Source organism: Heteronotia binoei, chromosome 10 (assembly GCF_032191835.1).
Source record: "Heteronotia binoei isolate CCM8104 ecotype False Entrance Well chromosome 10, APGP_CSIRO_Hbin_v1, whole genome shotgun sequence".
Taxonomy (NCBI): Eukaryota; Metazoa; Chordata; class Lepidosauria; order Squamata; family Gekkonidae; genus Heteronotia; species Heteronotia binoei.
This window is the reverse complement of record NC_083232.1, coordinates 29,206,799-29,224,046: the sequence shown is the minus strand read 5'-3', so window position 1 is coordinate 29,224,046 and position 17,248 is coordinate 29,206,799. Positions and strand designations below refer to the sequence as shown.

General features: G+C 39.2%; 1 protein-coding gene across 2 annotated transcripts in view; it reads right to left on the bottom strand.

Annotated features, from left to right (window-relative positions):
• The window catches only part of EPC1 (enhancer of polycomb homolog 1), a 43,871-nt gene that overhangs the window by 11,294 nt on the left and 15,329 nt on the right, over positions 1-17,248 (bottom strand). The window contains exons 3-10 of one of the 2 annotated variants that reach the window (XM_060248167.1): positions 11,497-11,642; positions 11,212-11,418; positions 10,043-10,191; positions 9,106-9,145; positions 7,992-8,168; positions 7,811-7,900; positions 7,571-7,719; positions 3,953-4,305 (exon numbers count right to left, since the gene is read on the bottom strand). In XM_060248167.1, coding sequence (XP_060104150.1) covers positions 3,953-4,305; positions 7,571-7,719; positions 7,811-7,900; positions 7,992-8,168; positions 9,106-9,145; positions 10,043-10,191; positions 11,212-11,418; positions 11,497-11,642 — 1,311 coding nt within the window. Of the gene's footprint in view, positions 1-3,952; positions 4,306-7,570; positions 7,720-7,810; positions 7,901-7,991; positions 8,169-8,985; positions 9,146-10,042; positions 10,192-11,211; positions 11,419-11,496; positions 11,643-17,248 lie in introns of both variants that reach the window. The other variant, XM_060248166.1, reaches the window with a different exon arrangement.

Here is a 17,248-nt window from a genome sequence, read left to right as displayed (position 1 = left end):
GGATTTCCAAGGCTCTTTTTCATTATGAAAAGCTGCAACTTGTCACTGTGCCTGAATGAAAGTACTTTCTCATTTTAAAACTATAGCTAGATAACAAAAAAAAACCCTTTCACTTTATCAAATTAGTACAATGACTATAACTGGTTTTCAAATGGATAAGCTTTAAAGTATGATTTGCATCTGTTTCAAGAACACAAAAGGGTTTTAGCCTTGAAAAATACTGTAGGTTCTTTATATGTTGGATTTTGCTTCAAAGTACAGAACTTCTACATTATTTCTGTAAAGAAGCAATATTTCCAGCAACTGCTACTGGCTGACCAAGCACAGGGAACAGGATCCCATGCAGGGTAGATGGGAATTGTTCCCTACCTCTCCGTATGTTTAGTCCTTTCCCCATCCCGTACTCACAATGTCCTTTATCAAAGGCAATCAGCCTAGACTAAACTAAAAACAAGGCTGGCACAAAGCACAGATAACCCACTGAATTATCATCATAGTGGGACCAGATAACTGAAAAATTTCTACTGATCAACAAATATATTTCAAACCAGTGCTCTGTTGAAGCACGATGAAGAGAAACGGTAGGGCATTACAAGGGTGAAGGATGAGGCATAGTCAACTGAGGCCTTACTATTCTGGATAACAGGCAATACACAGAAATATATTCTAGGAAACCTGACCCTAATATTTCCTGAAGTAATAACTTCAGAAGTTCAGCCAAATCAGTTTGCTTGCAGCAAAAACAAACAGGAATCTTATGGCATCTTCAAGACTAACTCAATTTTATTCTATACTTTGGCTTTTTGCCATCAAAAGTTTATGCTAGAATAAAATCTCATCAGTTTTTAAAATGCCATAATACTCCAGATCTTTCTTCTCACAGGCTCCCTTAACGTTTAGAAGCATCTTGACTTCATAAGAACACATTATTATGAAAATAAAAATAAATAGTTAATGATTTTAAGCACAAATGTTAGAAATAACATAATCTAAATGCTGTTTGGATTTTAAAACTCTTTACTCAGTAACACAGGAGTTTACACTTAGATACTAACATTATAGAATATAGTGTTCACATTTTAAATGCATATTATTTCCGCAGCCATACTTCCATTGAGATAGAATCATACTGACTGAAGTCTTTCTATTTTTATTCCACATTTCATTTCCAAATGCTGCAGCACAGAAAAGATAAAAGGCTGTTTGATTGAACTCCTACATTTTTAAACTTCTTTAGCCAAGACAAACACTTCATACAAGAGGGATCTAAGCAAGCCTACCACATGAATGCCACCACAATCTCTAGCCATCTTAAGTCATAATTTGTCTCACTTAATATTCTGAAGTCATATTCTTATTGAACTGACTGATCTATAAAGTGGGCTCCAGCAAGGAGCAAATAGGCTCCATGGGAAAAACTGGACAGCTGCCATGTCAGAAATGCATGCTTTCACATAAAGGAGATTTCAAACTACTGTACATACAACTCCCCTGACACTGCAGTGGTCAGGTCACACCGTACCATTTAAAATTTTATCTATGATCTGTAGACCTTATCAGAGCCTTCTAGATTTAAATGAACTTACAATAGTTAACGTATGTAAACACTGTCATGGAGACTCAAGAAAGTCAATTTGAATTACAATCAACGAATGTGAAGCTGTAAATATTCCTGTAGGTTCTGTAGTGATACCTACAAGAATTCATTCTACTGTAATCTTCAAATCATTTACTGTGCATTCTAACTTGCAGAGAAATGCTATAATCAGTAATTTGGTATCAAGAAGTCATCTTTTAATGTTTCACCCACTCAATTATTTTTCATGGAATTACTGAAAAGAATCTAGTCTTGAACACATAGTTAAATTTAGTTCTGTGAATGCAGCCTTGTTAACCACTGAGCTACCAGAAGAGGCTCAGGAAATCTCTCGTGTTTATTGAGACTGCAAGAAGAAACGGGTGAAAATTGGATAGACAAAATGCAGGATATGCAGTAATAGCAAAACTGACAACATTAATTGGAGACTGAAGGATGAATCTGAGAACAATTGATGAGCTTTTTGTGCTTACTGTAATTAATCTCTTTTATATATTTGAATGGTTTATTTTATAAATGACAATTTTATATGAAATATTAAGAACATCTTTTGTATAGTCTTTATTACAACAAAATCATATACAAAATTAATGATAAGTTACCTGTGATTTATTTTTATTATATAATTGATAAAATAGGACAAAAATGAAAACATATGAGAAAACGGTAGAATATTTTTGTAGGTTCTTATTGTGGCTTCCTAAGCTACCATGCCATACATTTTTTTTCTTTATACTTTTCAATCAAGGATTGTCCTCAACATCTGCAAAAATTGCCCTCTGTATTGTGTCCTTATAATTTTAATTTTTTCCCCTACCCTCTTCTGTATCCCTCTAAAAAGTTAAAAATAAAATTATAAAAAGAAACTGGGGGTGGGGGGTGGCTAAACAGCACAGGGCTTGACAAATCCCAGGCACCATGTTGTCATAGTGTCTAGAAAATTCATCAGTTGTCTGGTATTTTTCCTAGTGATTTTATTGCAGCATTTCTCAATATTTCTCAGCAGAAGTACAATAAATTGATCCAACCAGTTTTTTCACTAGTGAAAAAAGGAGAAAGGGTCTCTGACCACAAGCAGGCTACATTTGGGATCACAGGATCTACATGGACAACAGCCATATTGGATGAGGACTGCATATTGGATGAACTAGCCAAGAATGAGCAAAAAGGCTAGCTGGATCCAACCTAAAAGCTTAATTATCATTTTGCATCAAAATGCTTTGCTTTATGACAATAACAAATGCGCATGAAGCTTTTGCAATTGCTTATTTATATTTTAACTTAAGTTTACACCATTCAGTGATGATGGATGAACTTGTTTCTTAAAACTAGTTTTCCATACTGGCTCCACTGCCAAGTTAAATGGAGTTTTGTAAAGGAATTATGAAAAATTTAGAAGCTTAGGCTAGAGTTTGGTTTTTGTTTTGGTGATTAGTTCCTGAGAGCAGTTGTACTGGTCTGCAGTAGAAAAGTCAGATTTGAGTCCAGTAGCACCTTAAAGGCTTTTCAGAGTATCAGGTTTGAGAGACAGAGCTCGCTTCACTTTGGTTATGACAGCCAGGGCTACACCTTTGTTTATTTATACATGATGCCACTTTTGCCATAGCTTTAAGAGAACAACAACCTGTGAAGAGGCTAGCTTTTCTGTAGCAATCATTAGAAAATACAGTCATTAGAATACAAAACCCCAAATGCCAACGAATAAATAAAATTAAATATTATAAAAAGAAACTGGGGGTGGGGAGGGGGGCTAAACATTAAATATTTAAATATTTCAGCTGGCTCCTGGGGTCAAAGAGAATTTGTCAAGGGCTGACATTACATGGGTGGTGAGATGCTTTGAGCTTGATGAGTCACAGTGCGTGCAAGTCTATGAGACCAGCGCTGCTGTGATAAGAGTGTTGGACTAGGACTAGCTCCTTGCTTGGTGAAAATGTACAATTAAAGAACCTTTTCTATTAGTATTGTAAAGGAAGAATTCTTGTTCTCTGAAGTTATGTAGCTTGTGATTTTTAAGTACTTAAGAATAATGTTCCATTCCAGAGTTAATTAACTGGAAGGTTTAAAAATAAGCTTCAATATACCTTGTGCTGCTCAGATACCAAGTATTCAATATGGTAAAGTGGGTACATAAAAGAAGATCTACAGATCTGCCACACTAAAGGCTTCTGAAAGAGTATTTTAAATGCACTTTGTTTATATTTCAGTCTGACATGTTAAGACGTAACAGAATATCATCATTCACTGAGAAAACCACCATCATTCTCTGAGAAAAACACATAGCAGAGCTAAACAGAAACTGGATTATCGTTGCCAAAGACATTTTTAAAATGAAGTTTGTCAAAATGAACATACCAAAGTGTGCTGAACCACTGCTACTTTTACTTTGTATAGAGGTACTGCATGTCTGGGTCCCCGGTTGTGCTGTGCCTGTTCGATTTACGCTCCTGTGTAACTTCCTATAGGAAAGTTTGTCATTGTCACTGTCATGTAGGGATGGTGTCCGAGGCCTAAAATGCCGCCATCTACATGATTTGATATTGACTAGTATCCGACTGAGGTCTTTAGAGCAAGATCTGTCCGAGGTATTTGTTTCTGAGGTATTGGCAAATTGATTGATTGAAGAGTGATGTTGTGAGGAAAGCATTTCCGAATCCAGCTGGCAAAATGCACTGTTGTTCTCCGAATACGCTCTGTCTAGCAGCACCCTAGAAGGAAGGAAGATAATCTTTGTTAGACCGTACAAGTCAGACTGACAAGCCTCCCTCCTTATACCGTGTTATTTTTTTCTCTTTTCTTTGAAGTTATTGCTATGTCAATAAAGATTTTTGGAGCTGGAATTGGACAAGCCTCCCTCATTCATGCAATCACATAAGAGAACAGCACAAAAAAAGTTGCACTCCAATATTTCCCAAATCAGTTTTTAGCGGCTTTGTTTCCCCATATGTTGGAGTTATTCTGAATGAAGAATGATATACCCACTTTAGAGGGGGGGAAATTACAGTGCCTTCATATACCACATGTTACTCCTAACTCTAACAAAAGTCTAATAAAATGTGTTTTTTATCAATTCTGTTGTTAAAGTTTCTCACAGTAGCATATGAAGAAAGCACTGTTCCCTGTAGAACTGCGTCTCAAAATATTGGAAAACCCATGAAATTGTGAGTGTGTGGGATGATAGGAGCAAAGGTTTTCCATAAGGTGTAAAAAGGAAAATATCAACCCTGATAAGTACATTAAACACTACACACATTACCAGCTTCAAACTCAGCAGTTAACCTTAACCAATACCAATTCAATGTTCAAATTAAGCAACACTCAAAATGTGTTATAATCACAGCCTGCAAGATTTTCACAAACTGCAAGACATATCAACATTTGTTACAGCAAAATGTGTCCACACTAGTTTGCCATTGGCATTTGTGTAAAGAAACAAAACCTCACCTTCACTTCCCATGCCCAACTTCTCCTTCCTGAAAGAAGTTTGCAGACAAAACAGATCCCACAGACTCATCTGGCACACTCAGAACTTGGGGTACGTCAGAAGAGTTACCCTGGATGTACCCAAAAGCAGTAAAAGAACACCTGTTTCAAACTGCTTCCCTATTCCCTAATCCCGACCGATTTCCCACTAGCCTTACGCCGCTCTTGCGCTCCTCTTCTCTGCGGGGGTTCTGTCGAATTTCACACTATCTACTCTGGGGCTGCAACTAGCTTCGCTTTTTTTGCATGGCAAACAGAAACCTCTAAAAAACAGTTTCTGTTTGCAGTGCGAAAAAGGCAAAGCTAGTTGCAGCTCCGGAGCAGATAGTGTGAAATCCGACAGAACCCCCGCAGAGGAGTGTGAGAGTGGTGTAAGTCAAGTGGGAAATCGGTACCTGTTTTTCAGTTTCCCCCCTCCTCAAATTTATTCTTGTAACAACCCTTTGAGGCAAGTAAGGCAGACAGAGTGACTGGCCCAAAAACACCTAGTATGTTTCATAGCAGGGATTTGAACCTGGGTCTCTGTCCTTATCTAGTCCAGTACTCTACCCACTGCAGCACACATTAGTACGCCCATACATAAAAGTATTCCCACCAAGGCACAAGAAGAGTACACTAGCTTGTCTCCAAACTCTCAGAAAAGGTCTGGTTACTGACACTAGCCAAGATTTCAAACGAAAGAGTCTTTTTAAAAGGGAAGAAATCCTGGTCTTACATACGTAAGATTTTTTAAAAACTACTTACAACAATTTATTTTAATAGACATTCGTTTATGACTGCAGCAAAAAACCCCATAACAGTGGAAAAATAACAGGAGCTCTGGAGAACTAGTTATATTTCCAAGCACTATCCAGCATTTAGATCACAAGAGGGTGGCGACCCAAGTGAAACAGAAGAACAGGATGCTGCATTTGAAGAACACACATTCCTAATCAGAAAAAGAGCTCATTCTTAAAAGCTTATGAAAAAAGGTGAAATTTTTTTGCTGCAAGTCACTATTATGAAAGGTAGTTTGTGCTATGTGGACAATTTGTACAAAGAACTGTACACGGGAATTATTCAAATAACATATTAAACCACACACTCACAATTCATCCAAGACTTTAACCAGCTGAGGTAGCACTGGTTCAGAAAAGTGAAAACCAGCAGTTTGAGGCAACAATGCCGCTGCAAATTTGGACTCTACAAGAACTCAAAGCACAGGTTCAAGTCAAGTCAAGGTCTGATGCAGCCCACAGGAGCCACAGCACACTAGCAAGCTCTCAGGCTAGCTGTTTTTCAGCATACTGCAATAGTCTTGAATCTTCTTTCCTTTATTAACAATAAGCTCCTTCAGCTGAGCTCTTGAGCTGATCTCAACTCTGACATTGGCTATTGAGTTACCCACTATTACAGATGCACCCTCCTCTCCCACCTCACCCCCCATGAGTTACAATTTCTTCACAGCAATAACAACTTGCCAGCCCTTCAATTCAAGCTGCCCAGCAACAAGCTCAGGGTAGAGAAACTGGAATGTGGGCATACAGGTGCCTTCTTCCCTTTCTGGGTTGCTGTATCAAAAATGGCAAGCTATTGTCTGAGTAGACAACTGTGATTAGTGCTAGCCTCCAAATCACACATAATTCTGCGGGGCATCTGCAAATCACATTTAGGTGTTAACAGCAATCACAGATGCTTGAGTTAGATCTCGGAGTGAACTTTGGTTAGAGCAGGGGTGATGAACTCATTTGTTATGAGGGCCAGATCTGACATAAATAAGACCTTGAGGGGCCGGGCCATGTTGGGTTGGGCCATGTGTGTACCTATTTAAGATTAAGAAGCAGAGATATAAATTTTATAAAAAACACAAACACAAATATGTATTTTTAAAAACTTAAAAACATGCTTCAAACATAAGCACTCATTGGTCTTAAGGATGCTTTCTTTGTATTTTTTCCCATGGGATCCAGGGAACTGGGCAAAGGAAGGTCTCGCTCTTTCCTGCCTTCCCCAGGGGACTGCAGGAAGAAGCCTCAGCCAATGGAGAAAATAGAGGTTTTGCTCTGTGGCTCCTGAGCAATTGAGCAAGCCTTGCGAGGCAAGCTGTGATGCAGAAGAAAGAAAGATATAGGAAGAAGGAAGCAGATGACAGCCAGTTGCTCGGGGGCCTAATAGGAGCCCTCTAGGGGACTGATTAAGCCCCCAAACTGCATGTTTGACACCCCTGGGTTAGAGTGACTCAGAAAACAAAAGGGGAAGTTGACTATGGAGAAATGGAGAAGAAATATATGGGCCTTTATCATATTCCTAACTCTACAGCCAGGGACAGGTGAGTAAAAACATGCAAATGTTAAGTTTGAATTTGGTATAAATGTGAAAAACTGAGGAAAAACCAAAAATTATGTAAGCTTTTGAATACCGCATTTCAGATTTTCATTAAGGGAAAAGTTCAGTTTGCATATGTATTGCACTAAATTTCAACACGAGTGAAATATACTAAGATAAGCTTACCTTCCACCACGTCCAACCCGTCTACGTGAAAACCCAATGCACCTCTGGGGTACAGTAAGGGTTGTTAAGCAGTATCTATAACGCTCATCTCCCAATGTGCCTCCATTAGGACTACTCCACGGCCAGTCACCAGTATGGTCTAAATGAGGCTTAAAAAGGAACACAAGAAACGAATTAAACATACATTCTCTCATGGTAAACACCAACATTCAAATTTTGAAATAAACTGAAAAGACTTACAGCATGATACTGACAGCCTGCTTTCCTACGGAAAGCAAATGGACCATCAGGATCATTTTCTTCCTCAGCTTCAGAAGAGCCAGACAAGACCTTTAAACAAAGAAAGAGCAGGTAAAAATTACAGAAAACACATGTTCTTTCCCCTTTTATACTCCCATAATTAAAAATACTGAAGTCTTACTTGTGAAAGAGGCTCTTCATCGGAGCTGGGAAAGTCATATTGATTCATATCTTTAGCATTAAAAACTGGCAGTGCAGCAGGAGTTGTCTGTTGAATAGCAGCAGTAGCTGATGAAGGTACAACTTTGGGCTTCTTCTCATACTTCCTTTTGGGTCGTATAGCATCGACTTTTTCTTGCTGCAAAAAAGAGGGTTGACGTTTTAGTCTACTTATATTAGGTTCAAGGCTGTAGAAGTGCTGTGGACTAAACATATTTATTACTCTACATTTCTGTACTTTATTTTGGCGGAATCAAAGTGACTCAAGTGAGGAAATCAATGAAGTACCAAATTAAAAGTACTTAGATGAGCTTCCAGATAAATTATAAAGTGTGGCAATATTTGGGGGGAAATCTGCCAGTCAGCTTTGATATTGCTTGAAATAGTAATGCTCAGCACAAAATTCTGAAGTTTCTGAACAAATTAACATTTGCAGGTGTCCTAAGATTTGGAAGATGGAATACTGTACATAAGAATAAGTCACAGAGAGTACACAGTTTTTAAAGTTTTACAGTTTGCTAAACGAGCTGCAATAAAGCAGAATCGATAAAGAATTGCTGACCCTGCCTCACAAATTCCTTTAGTTGTCAGTACTATTAGGTCAACAGGGAATTCCCAAATACACTGGGGATGATAAACTGCCTGGCACGGAGTACAGCAAGCGGGAATACCCACTGTAAAGGCCCACTTGTTTATTATCTTCACATCCCTCCGTTCTTCCAAAACGGAATTCAGAGTTTTTGTAGGTGACTGCCTATCCAAGCACAGAACAAAGCCAACATTGTTTTGCTGAATCATACATTTTTGATCTGCTCTTGGTCCTTCACGTTTTGTGACTAAAATTATGAAGCAGTCACACAAGTTACTTAGGCTCTTTGGGGCTTACATGTCAAAATGTTTTTTGTCCTGTATCAACAGATTAAGCATTACACACATCTGTTAAGAGACTTAGTCACCTTGTTGACTTTAAATTCCTTCAATTCCATGCTTTCCTGGTGTTTAAACTGAGCACTATTAGGAACAGGAATGACAGGGATAGCATAGGTAGGCTTCATAGGCTGTCGCTGTGCCATTACCTCAGACATGATCTCTCCATTATAATCGCCCAGATTATACCTGAAAATTAGACAAAAATGAGTTGGCTACAATTCTCTGAACATTAATTACCTAAAATCTTGCGCTTGTTTGTACAGCTGTATTTTGCATTAATAACAACTTTCACAATACCCCTACAGAATAATACAGAATCTAAGAAAGTTCTAATGCCATGGCTCCAGTTAACTGCATTACAAAAATGAACTGAAGGAAATAGAAGGAATATTGAAGGAGAATATTTACTTCATTTATACCCCTCCTTTCTCCTCTATATGGACCCAAAGTTGCCAACACTGTTCTCATCTCCTTTATTCTAACCTCACAACAACCCTGTGAGCTATGTTAGACTGAAAGCATGTGACTGGTCCAAGGTCAGCCAGTGAGCACCATGGCAGACTAGAAATTCAAACCTGGGCCTCCCTCATCCCATTCTGATACTGTAACCTCTGCACCAAACTGACTGTCAGACTGTTCAGATTTTTTGGCCCTGTGATTATGATCAGGCTTAGTGAGATGGAGAACATCTGCTGGAGGCTTTCATCAGACATGAAGTCCCACCTATTATCCTAAAACAAACTGCAATTACTGTGAATGGATTGCTAAATGTTAGCAATCCAAGCAACATCTCAAACTAAGGCAACAAATTTCTGTAATAGATAAACACAAGCTGAATCCCTTTTAACATGAAGAACAGTTACAGGATGAAGATCCTCTACTCTGAAGTTACAAAAGGTGCTTAACATTTGCAAATATGAGGATCCATTGATAGTTTATCCAGATGGGGCTGCAATCATTTATAAAAAGTAACAGTAAAACCTTATGGCATAATGGTCAGGGCTATAAGTTATCACTGCTCTTTGTAATAAAGTACTACATTAATACCACTTAATTAAATAATTTCCAGCATGCATCTTTTACCTCTTTTCCATAATTTCCAGTGTTAAATGCAATAACTCCCTCTTGCTTTTTTCCCTCCTCTTTATCATCTCCAGAATAGTTACTGCACGACTCAAATCCCGACGCAGCTTAAGCATTTTCTCATAAGAAGCTTCATCATTCTTGCGATTCTACAAGGAAAAAATGATGATATTTGAATTTCTATAAATCTCAACATTTCAACGCACATGAAATTACTCAGTGGTGCCCACAACCCCAACCCATACTTTTGCAACAGTATTAAATTATGATAAAGATTAAGCTCATAGTATACTATAGAATCATAGAGCTGGAAGAGGCCTCCAGGGTCATCTAGTCCAACCCCCTGCACGATGCAGGAAACACAAATACCTCCCCCCCACACACAATGCACCCTGCTCCATGCCCAGAAGATGGCCACCAAACAAACAAACAAACAAACCTCCAGGATCCCTGGCAGTATTGGCCTGGAAAAAATTGCTGCCTGACCCCAAAATGATGATCACCATTTTCCTGGCCATGAGAACTAAGCGCTTGATGCAACCCTTCTTGCTCTCCTTCTCATGATCTGCCTAAGTTCACAGAATCAGCAGTGCTGTCAGATGGCCATCTAGCCTATCTTTAAAAACCTCCAAAGGAGGACAGCCCATCACCTCCCGAGAAAGCCTGTTTGACTGAGGAACTGCTCATCGGGAAATTCTTCCTAATGTTTAGTCAAAAACGTTTTTGATTCAATTTCAACCCATTGGTCTCGGTCTGACCTTCTGGGGCAACACAAAACAACTCTGCAGCATCCTCTATATGACAGCCCTTCAAATACTTGAAGATGGCCATCATACCACCTTTCAGTTGTCTCCTCTCCAGGCTACCCAGTGCTCCTACAGCCTTTCCTCATAGGACTTGGTTTCTAAATCCCTATCTTCATTGCCTTCCTTTGGACATGTTTCAGCTTGTCTATATATCCCTCTTAAATTGTGGTGCCCAAAACTAAACACAATACTCAAGGTGAGGTCCAACAGAGCAAAGTGATATCATCACTTCATGTGATCTGGTCACTATATGTTTGTGGATACAGCCCTAAATCTCATTTGTCTTTTTATCATGTAATGCAAGATAAACTTGCTCAATTTATCACATAGCATTCCACAATGCAAGCTTTTACAAACACTTACTTTTCGGGTCTGCATCTTTTCTGTTCGCCTTCTAAACGCAACGTAAGGATCGTTTGTGCTGGAACCATCACGCTTCTCCTGTTTCACTGCTGGGATAAGAGAGGGACCTCGACAGTTTTTCCTCTTTTTAATCCAATACTCGTATACTTCTCTAATCAATTCATCATCTTCCTTTAAGAGTAACTTGGCCTCCTGCAGGCTGACTGGCTAAAGGGAAAATGCAAATGTGTCACTTTCATATATTTACTTCCTAGAAGAATTTAAATATTTGAAATAACACCGTACCTGCTGACCACTGCCTTTTTCTAGACGATCTATCATTTCTTCGAATTGTAAAGGAGAAATGTCAATTTTTTTCTTCAGCTTATTCACAAAGGCCTCATCTTCTGAATCCAAGTCATAATCTGGCTGCTCAGCATCCAAACTAAAAGCTGATAAAGAAAAGCACACATTTATACTTTATTTTTCCAGTGTTCTGCATTAAAAGGGATATGACAAAGCAGAAGACGTTAATTCTTTTGCCTTAAAAAACCTTATATCAAGACATATCCAGCAACTGACTGCCAGCGTTACTTTAAAAACTGATCTGAAAATGAGTTCAGAGTAGCATTTTAAAAAGTTCAGCTTTGTTTCTTGCACAGAAATACAGATCCACCATAAAAGCAGTTGTGGCCAATAGTATCCACCATTGTGAACCTTTCAAGGTGACCCCTGCAAAAGAAGTTTGCAAGCCATAAATCATGGAAGCTGTAATTTGTGCAGAAACTCTAACTGATGATGTCATTATAGGGGATAGGAAAAACTTTCCCAGAATGCAAAATGCAAAGTTTTGCATAAATAATATAAAAGCTAGATCAGTTCTGTAAGTTATAAATTTTCTACATGTGGCTCCTGAGCCACAGAATGTCACTAACTTAAGGTGTAAGTGTCCTCCAACATACTTCCTCTTTTTAACTTCAGTAAGGCAGTGGTCTTGGCATCTCATGGACAGTCAATTTTGCAACTGAAATCACCCTCAAAGAACCATACAACCGCTGTTTGCCCTGTCTGCCACCTTACCGAACATGCACATTGGGGATGGGCACAAACCTGAACCCGGTCCAAAGTACAGGCTGGACTTTGCCCAGTCTGGAGTTCATGAGCCTAGGTTTGGGGAAGGCACCCCCCCCCCCAAACACTCACTGAGCTTTTCTGCTCAGTTTGGCCTGCATGTTTGGCACACTACTTTTCTGCGTGGAGTCAGGCCCTGACCCCAGCACACTCATGTCATCCGGAAGTGACACAAGCACATCACTGACATGCTTGCATCACTTCTGGGTAATGCAGGTGTGTCAGAGTGGGGACCAATACCACCCAGAAGTAATGCAAGTGTGTTGAGGGGGAGGCAAGCACTTGCATCTCTTCTGTATGACAGGGCATGCCGACACCACCTGATTCACGAGCCCAGGCTTTCCCAGTCTGTGCCCATGCCTAATATAGATACAATAACTTAACAATTAATATATAATTATAACCCTTCTGATTACCAGACTACCTCTGTGCATGTAGGTTCTCTCCACACCACTGCTGAATCTTAAGTCAGCCCTCATGTATCTGAAGTGAAGGGGGAAAACTTCCCTTCTCTGCCTTCCTGCACTCCTCAGCACGAGCCACAGCAAAACAGGTTAAGGGTGACACTACCAGGTGCACCCAGAAAGGAGCAAGGTGACTGTGGAGAAAGGGAAGTAAAACCACTGCCATCTCACCGTGGCCACTTTGCTTCCTTTCCAGCAGCTGTGCAGATGCTGGGATGTGGAGTGCAGAGGGTGTGAAGAAGAGTGTAGGGGCTGCTGGAGTAAAGGAGCCCATTACTTCCATCCTGGGCATGAAGTCTATGGCTCAGGGAGGCCTGAAGCTTAGCCATATTGCAACAACTGTTTCAAGCTGGGAACCACCTGTCAACCACAAGCTCTACCAGGTAATGAATTAATGGCCTTGCCCACTTTCCTGGAATAGGGATGGGTACCACGTTGGGGAACAGCATTCAAAGGAGCTACACGTCAAAGAGCCACATGCGGCTCCTTAGCCACTGAATGTCTCTAACTTAAGGTGTAAATGACCTCCAACATACTTCCTCTTTTTAACTTCACTATGCAAACAAACCAGCATATTATGACAGATGAAATTTTACTGTGTGTTTAGGGTAATAAATCTGAGAATACAATGCTCTCATTTTCTCACTCATTCCAATGAGGATTACTATTACTTCAAGAAGTATTCTAGATTTCCTCTTTAAAAAAACAAGAGGGGGAAATGCATGAACCAATGTGGTATAACTGACCCCAACATGATTCAGAAATGCATGAAATGCATCAGTAAAAAAATGCTGTGAGGGGTTTTTTATATGCCGCTAGTGCATCATTCAAGAGCCCTGTGGCGCAGAGTGTTAAAGCTGCAGTACTGCAGTCGGAGCCCTCTGCTCACGACCTGAGTTCGATCCCAGCAGAAGCTGGTTCAGGTAGCCGGCTCCAGGTTGACTCAGCCTTCCATCCTTCCAAGGTCGGTAAAATGAGTACCCAGCTTGCTGGGGGGAAAGTGTAGACGACTGGGGAAGGCAACGGCAAACCATCCCGTAAAAAGTTCACCAACACCAACAAAGAAATTATAACCATTGCAGTAATAATCTGATTAACAAACTGTATGGAGAGGGCAAATTCCCTCCCCTCCCCCCCAGCCCCTATTATTTGCTTCTTACTATGGGCCTCAAAGTAGTTATAGGTCACCTAAGCAACCTATACTGGCATCTGAGATCTCACAGAATAGTCTTTTCAGGATCTCAGTGATGATAACTTTTTATTCATTCACTCCACTATGAATTTTTCTGTAAACTTTAAAGTTACTCCAGGTTTGCAGAAACCTATCCTTCCCCCCCCCCCCCCGCCCCAAACACTGAATTGTTTGATCTACCAGGAGAGGGCAAATGTTGGGAGATTCAAGAGAACTCATGAAGGTTAGGAATAGAGCATCATCCCCCACACATGGTTTTCCTCCTCACAGTCTCCACTTGCCCCTGCTTTGGCTTTCCCCCATGTTACTGGTGCCCATTTCTCCCCCACCCATTTTTTTCACTGGTCACTGTTTTCCCTTCTGCCCCTCCTCCCTGTGGCCTCTCCCTGCTCCAAAGTTGCTGATGCAAAATCTTGAAACTGAAAACACAGTAGATGCTTTGGGCTTCCCTATCAGCTGGAGGGGGGTCAGAGTAGCTACACATCTACACAATGCTTCAGCCATAGCCCCAGCCCCTTCATCATCACCTCCCAGCCCCGCTAATAGCTGTACTATTTCCCTACCCCTCAACAAAACCCCATGGTGGAGGCTGGGGTATTCTCAGGGACCCAATCGCACGAGAAGCAACTGGTTGATGCTGTTTTGGATTCCTACAGTAAGTAAAATGTCACCTAAATGTCCTTTCCTCCCTTTTCAAGATTTTAAGCTTTCCCAATCCCCCTTCTCCATTTTCTTCCAGGTACATAGAACATCTGCCCAATTCTCAAGTGGGCCCACTGAACATACTTTTTAGTCTGTATGCTAGTGTCAGGTAGGGAATGAGATATATTATGAGTGCAAGCAAATCCAGGATTATGAAGATTTGATATAAACATGAGAAATATTGAGTAGTAAGAAAACAATGAAGTTTGCTATAGTTGCTTTCCGCATCGGAACCAACAGCTATGGGAAGGAAACGAGTTTTACATGTGCTGAATCAAGTGTTCAACTTTAAAAAACAAACATCCTCAACAGAGAAAACCCATTTTTTAAAATAGTATTTGATAAGCTAATTAGACGTACATAAATATCTAACTATGAAAATTAGAAAGTTATATTTTTAAAAAGACAGTAATGCTCAACTTCAAACTAAAATCAAATCAGTAATATGCACACAAATATCTTCTACAGCTTATTTCTATTGGTTTCTTGGAATAATCTGTGACAAATTTATGGACTACTGATTTGTTTTAATTCAAAAAGGAAGCAGGTAGTAGAAATTAGGGTGGATAAGAGAATCAATGGGTTTTTTTAAAATGGATTTTAAAATTTAAATCATATTTTTAAAAAATAAAATGCTTCCTGAGGAAAAATTCATTTAAAGATTGTTTTCTATTTAAGATACAGTATAGTCCAAAAGTTATTTATCATTAAATAGGAATTAGTTTATCATTAAATTGGTATTAATTATGTAGCATAAGGCTGTATATTCGTGCAACATTTACATTTTTTGGTAAATGAATTCCATTAATCTATTCACAATGTCATGCTCTTCCAGAGGTTTCCATAAGATTGGACAGTTTTTCTATCTAGAAGATATCATCACGGATGCTTGGTTTTACAGTTCTCAAAACTGAATTTGCATCTGCAGAGATCACATGCCTCTTCTTCACATCAACCAATATAAACATACAAAGTTAAGAAACCCCAGTCCTATTGGTCCTCTGCAAATCTATGCACACCAAATCAACCCCTTAACTCGTAAGTGCTAAGTTCAAGAAGCTCAATGAATATATTTGGATGAAATGGGTCTGGATAAGGAGAAGATGTTAAGAGCTAAGTGTAAGGAGGGAGGGGCAAGCAGTACAAATGACACTGAAAATTTATAAGCAGAATACTCCATACATCTTGAGATCTTTATAAGTGTTATCCTCACGAAAGTGTAAGCAAATACTAGAATACATATGCTATATAATGTTATTGTTTTAGTTAAATAAAATAATGTAAATGCTTATTGTTAATTATTATTTTTCTCCTTCCAAATAAAGTACAGCAGAAAAGTTGTCTAAATTTGAATAATTATCCTATTAAACTCAAAACAGTTCACCATGCAGTAATTTCATAATTATTTATGTAACTAAAACTAACCTGAAAGGCCATTATACTAAAATGAAACTTCCATCTGGGTAAGTAAATATTAAGGCCAAGAATTAGCCTTCATGTAGAAAAACCATGATTTAAAATAACTTGATCTAAATCAAATCCACCCTGGTATAAATAAATCAACATTTTTCACAATGAAGACTAGTAAACCATAGAACCTGAAGAATAGCTGACCCCTATTTATAGTTTAGCTGGAATCTGGGACAGGAGCTGCCAAGTTGTTTGCTATGAACATCAAGTTTTCAGAATGTTAATACCTCACACAATCTATGAAGAGTTCCAAAAGCATCTCTTAGAACTGAGTGAAGGGTCAACAAGCTGGCGGAAGAGATTTAACTGGAGATAGTGCAAAGTGATGTGTATAGGGAGAAAGAGGAAACCCTTATTTAATTGATACAGTGTTGGATTCTAACTTGCTAGGAAAGACCTTTGGGACTTAGAAGAATTTTTAGTCTGCTATGGCAGTACAAGAGCCAGGTTAAAGTTAGATTTTCTTATAAACCGGCAAGTATTCTAACGTCTGGGTAAACAATGGAAAATCACCCCGTAAAAAGTCTGCCAGGAAAACCTCGAAATGCAATGTCACCCCAGAGTCGGAAACGACTGGTGCTTGCACAGGGGACTACCTTTTAAAATTATTATTATTCTAATGTCATTATATACATTCTTGCCTCCTTGATCTTACTTTGCAGGAAGCTGCTGTAGTTTAGGGTTTTACCAATAGAACTCAACATTCAGGGGAGATTCTGTTATTAAAGCACATCTTCTCTATATAGTGGGTCTTACAGTGAAACATTTGTACTTTGAACTGTGCCCAGAATAGTAAGACTGTATTTGTCATAAAGTGCAAAAGTTATAGGCTTCCAATGGCCTGTCTCCAATGGATCTCGGCCACAGTCTTCTGTACCAGCTGTAGCTTATGAACACTCAAAAGCAGTTGCACGTACATATTATTGTAACATGGTAACTGCAGCAATGTCCTTTAGGAAGGGTTGCAAAGGGTACAAGAGGTAAAACTAACACAACCTCCTGGTTGAAAGCAGTTCCAGGCAACACAACTGATCTTTCAGGTATATCTGAAGGCATCCATTAGGTACCACTACATTTTATATATAATAATGTTAAGGTG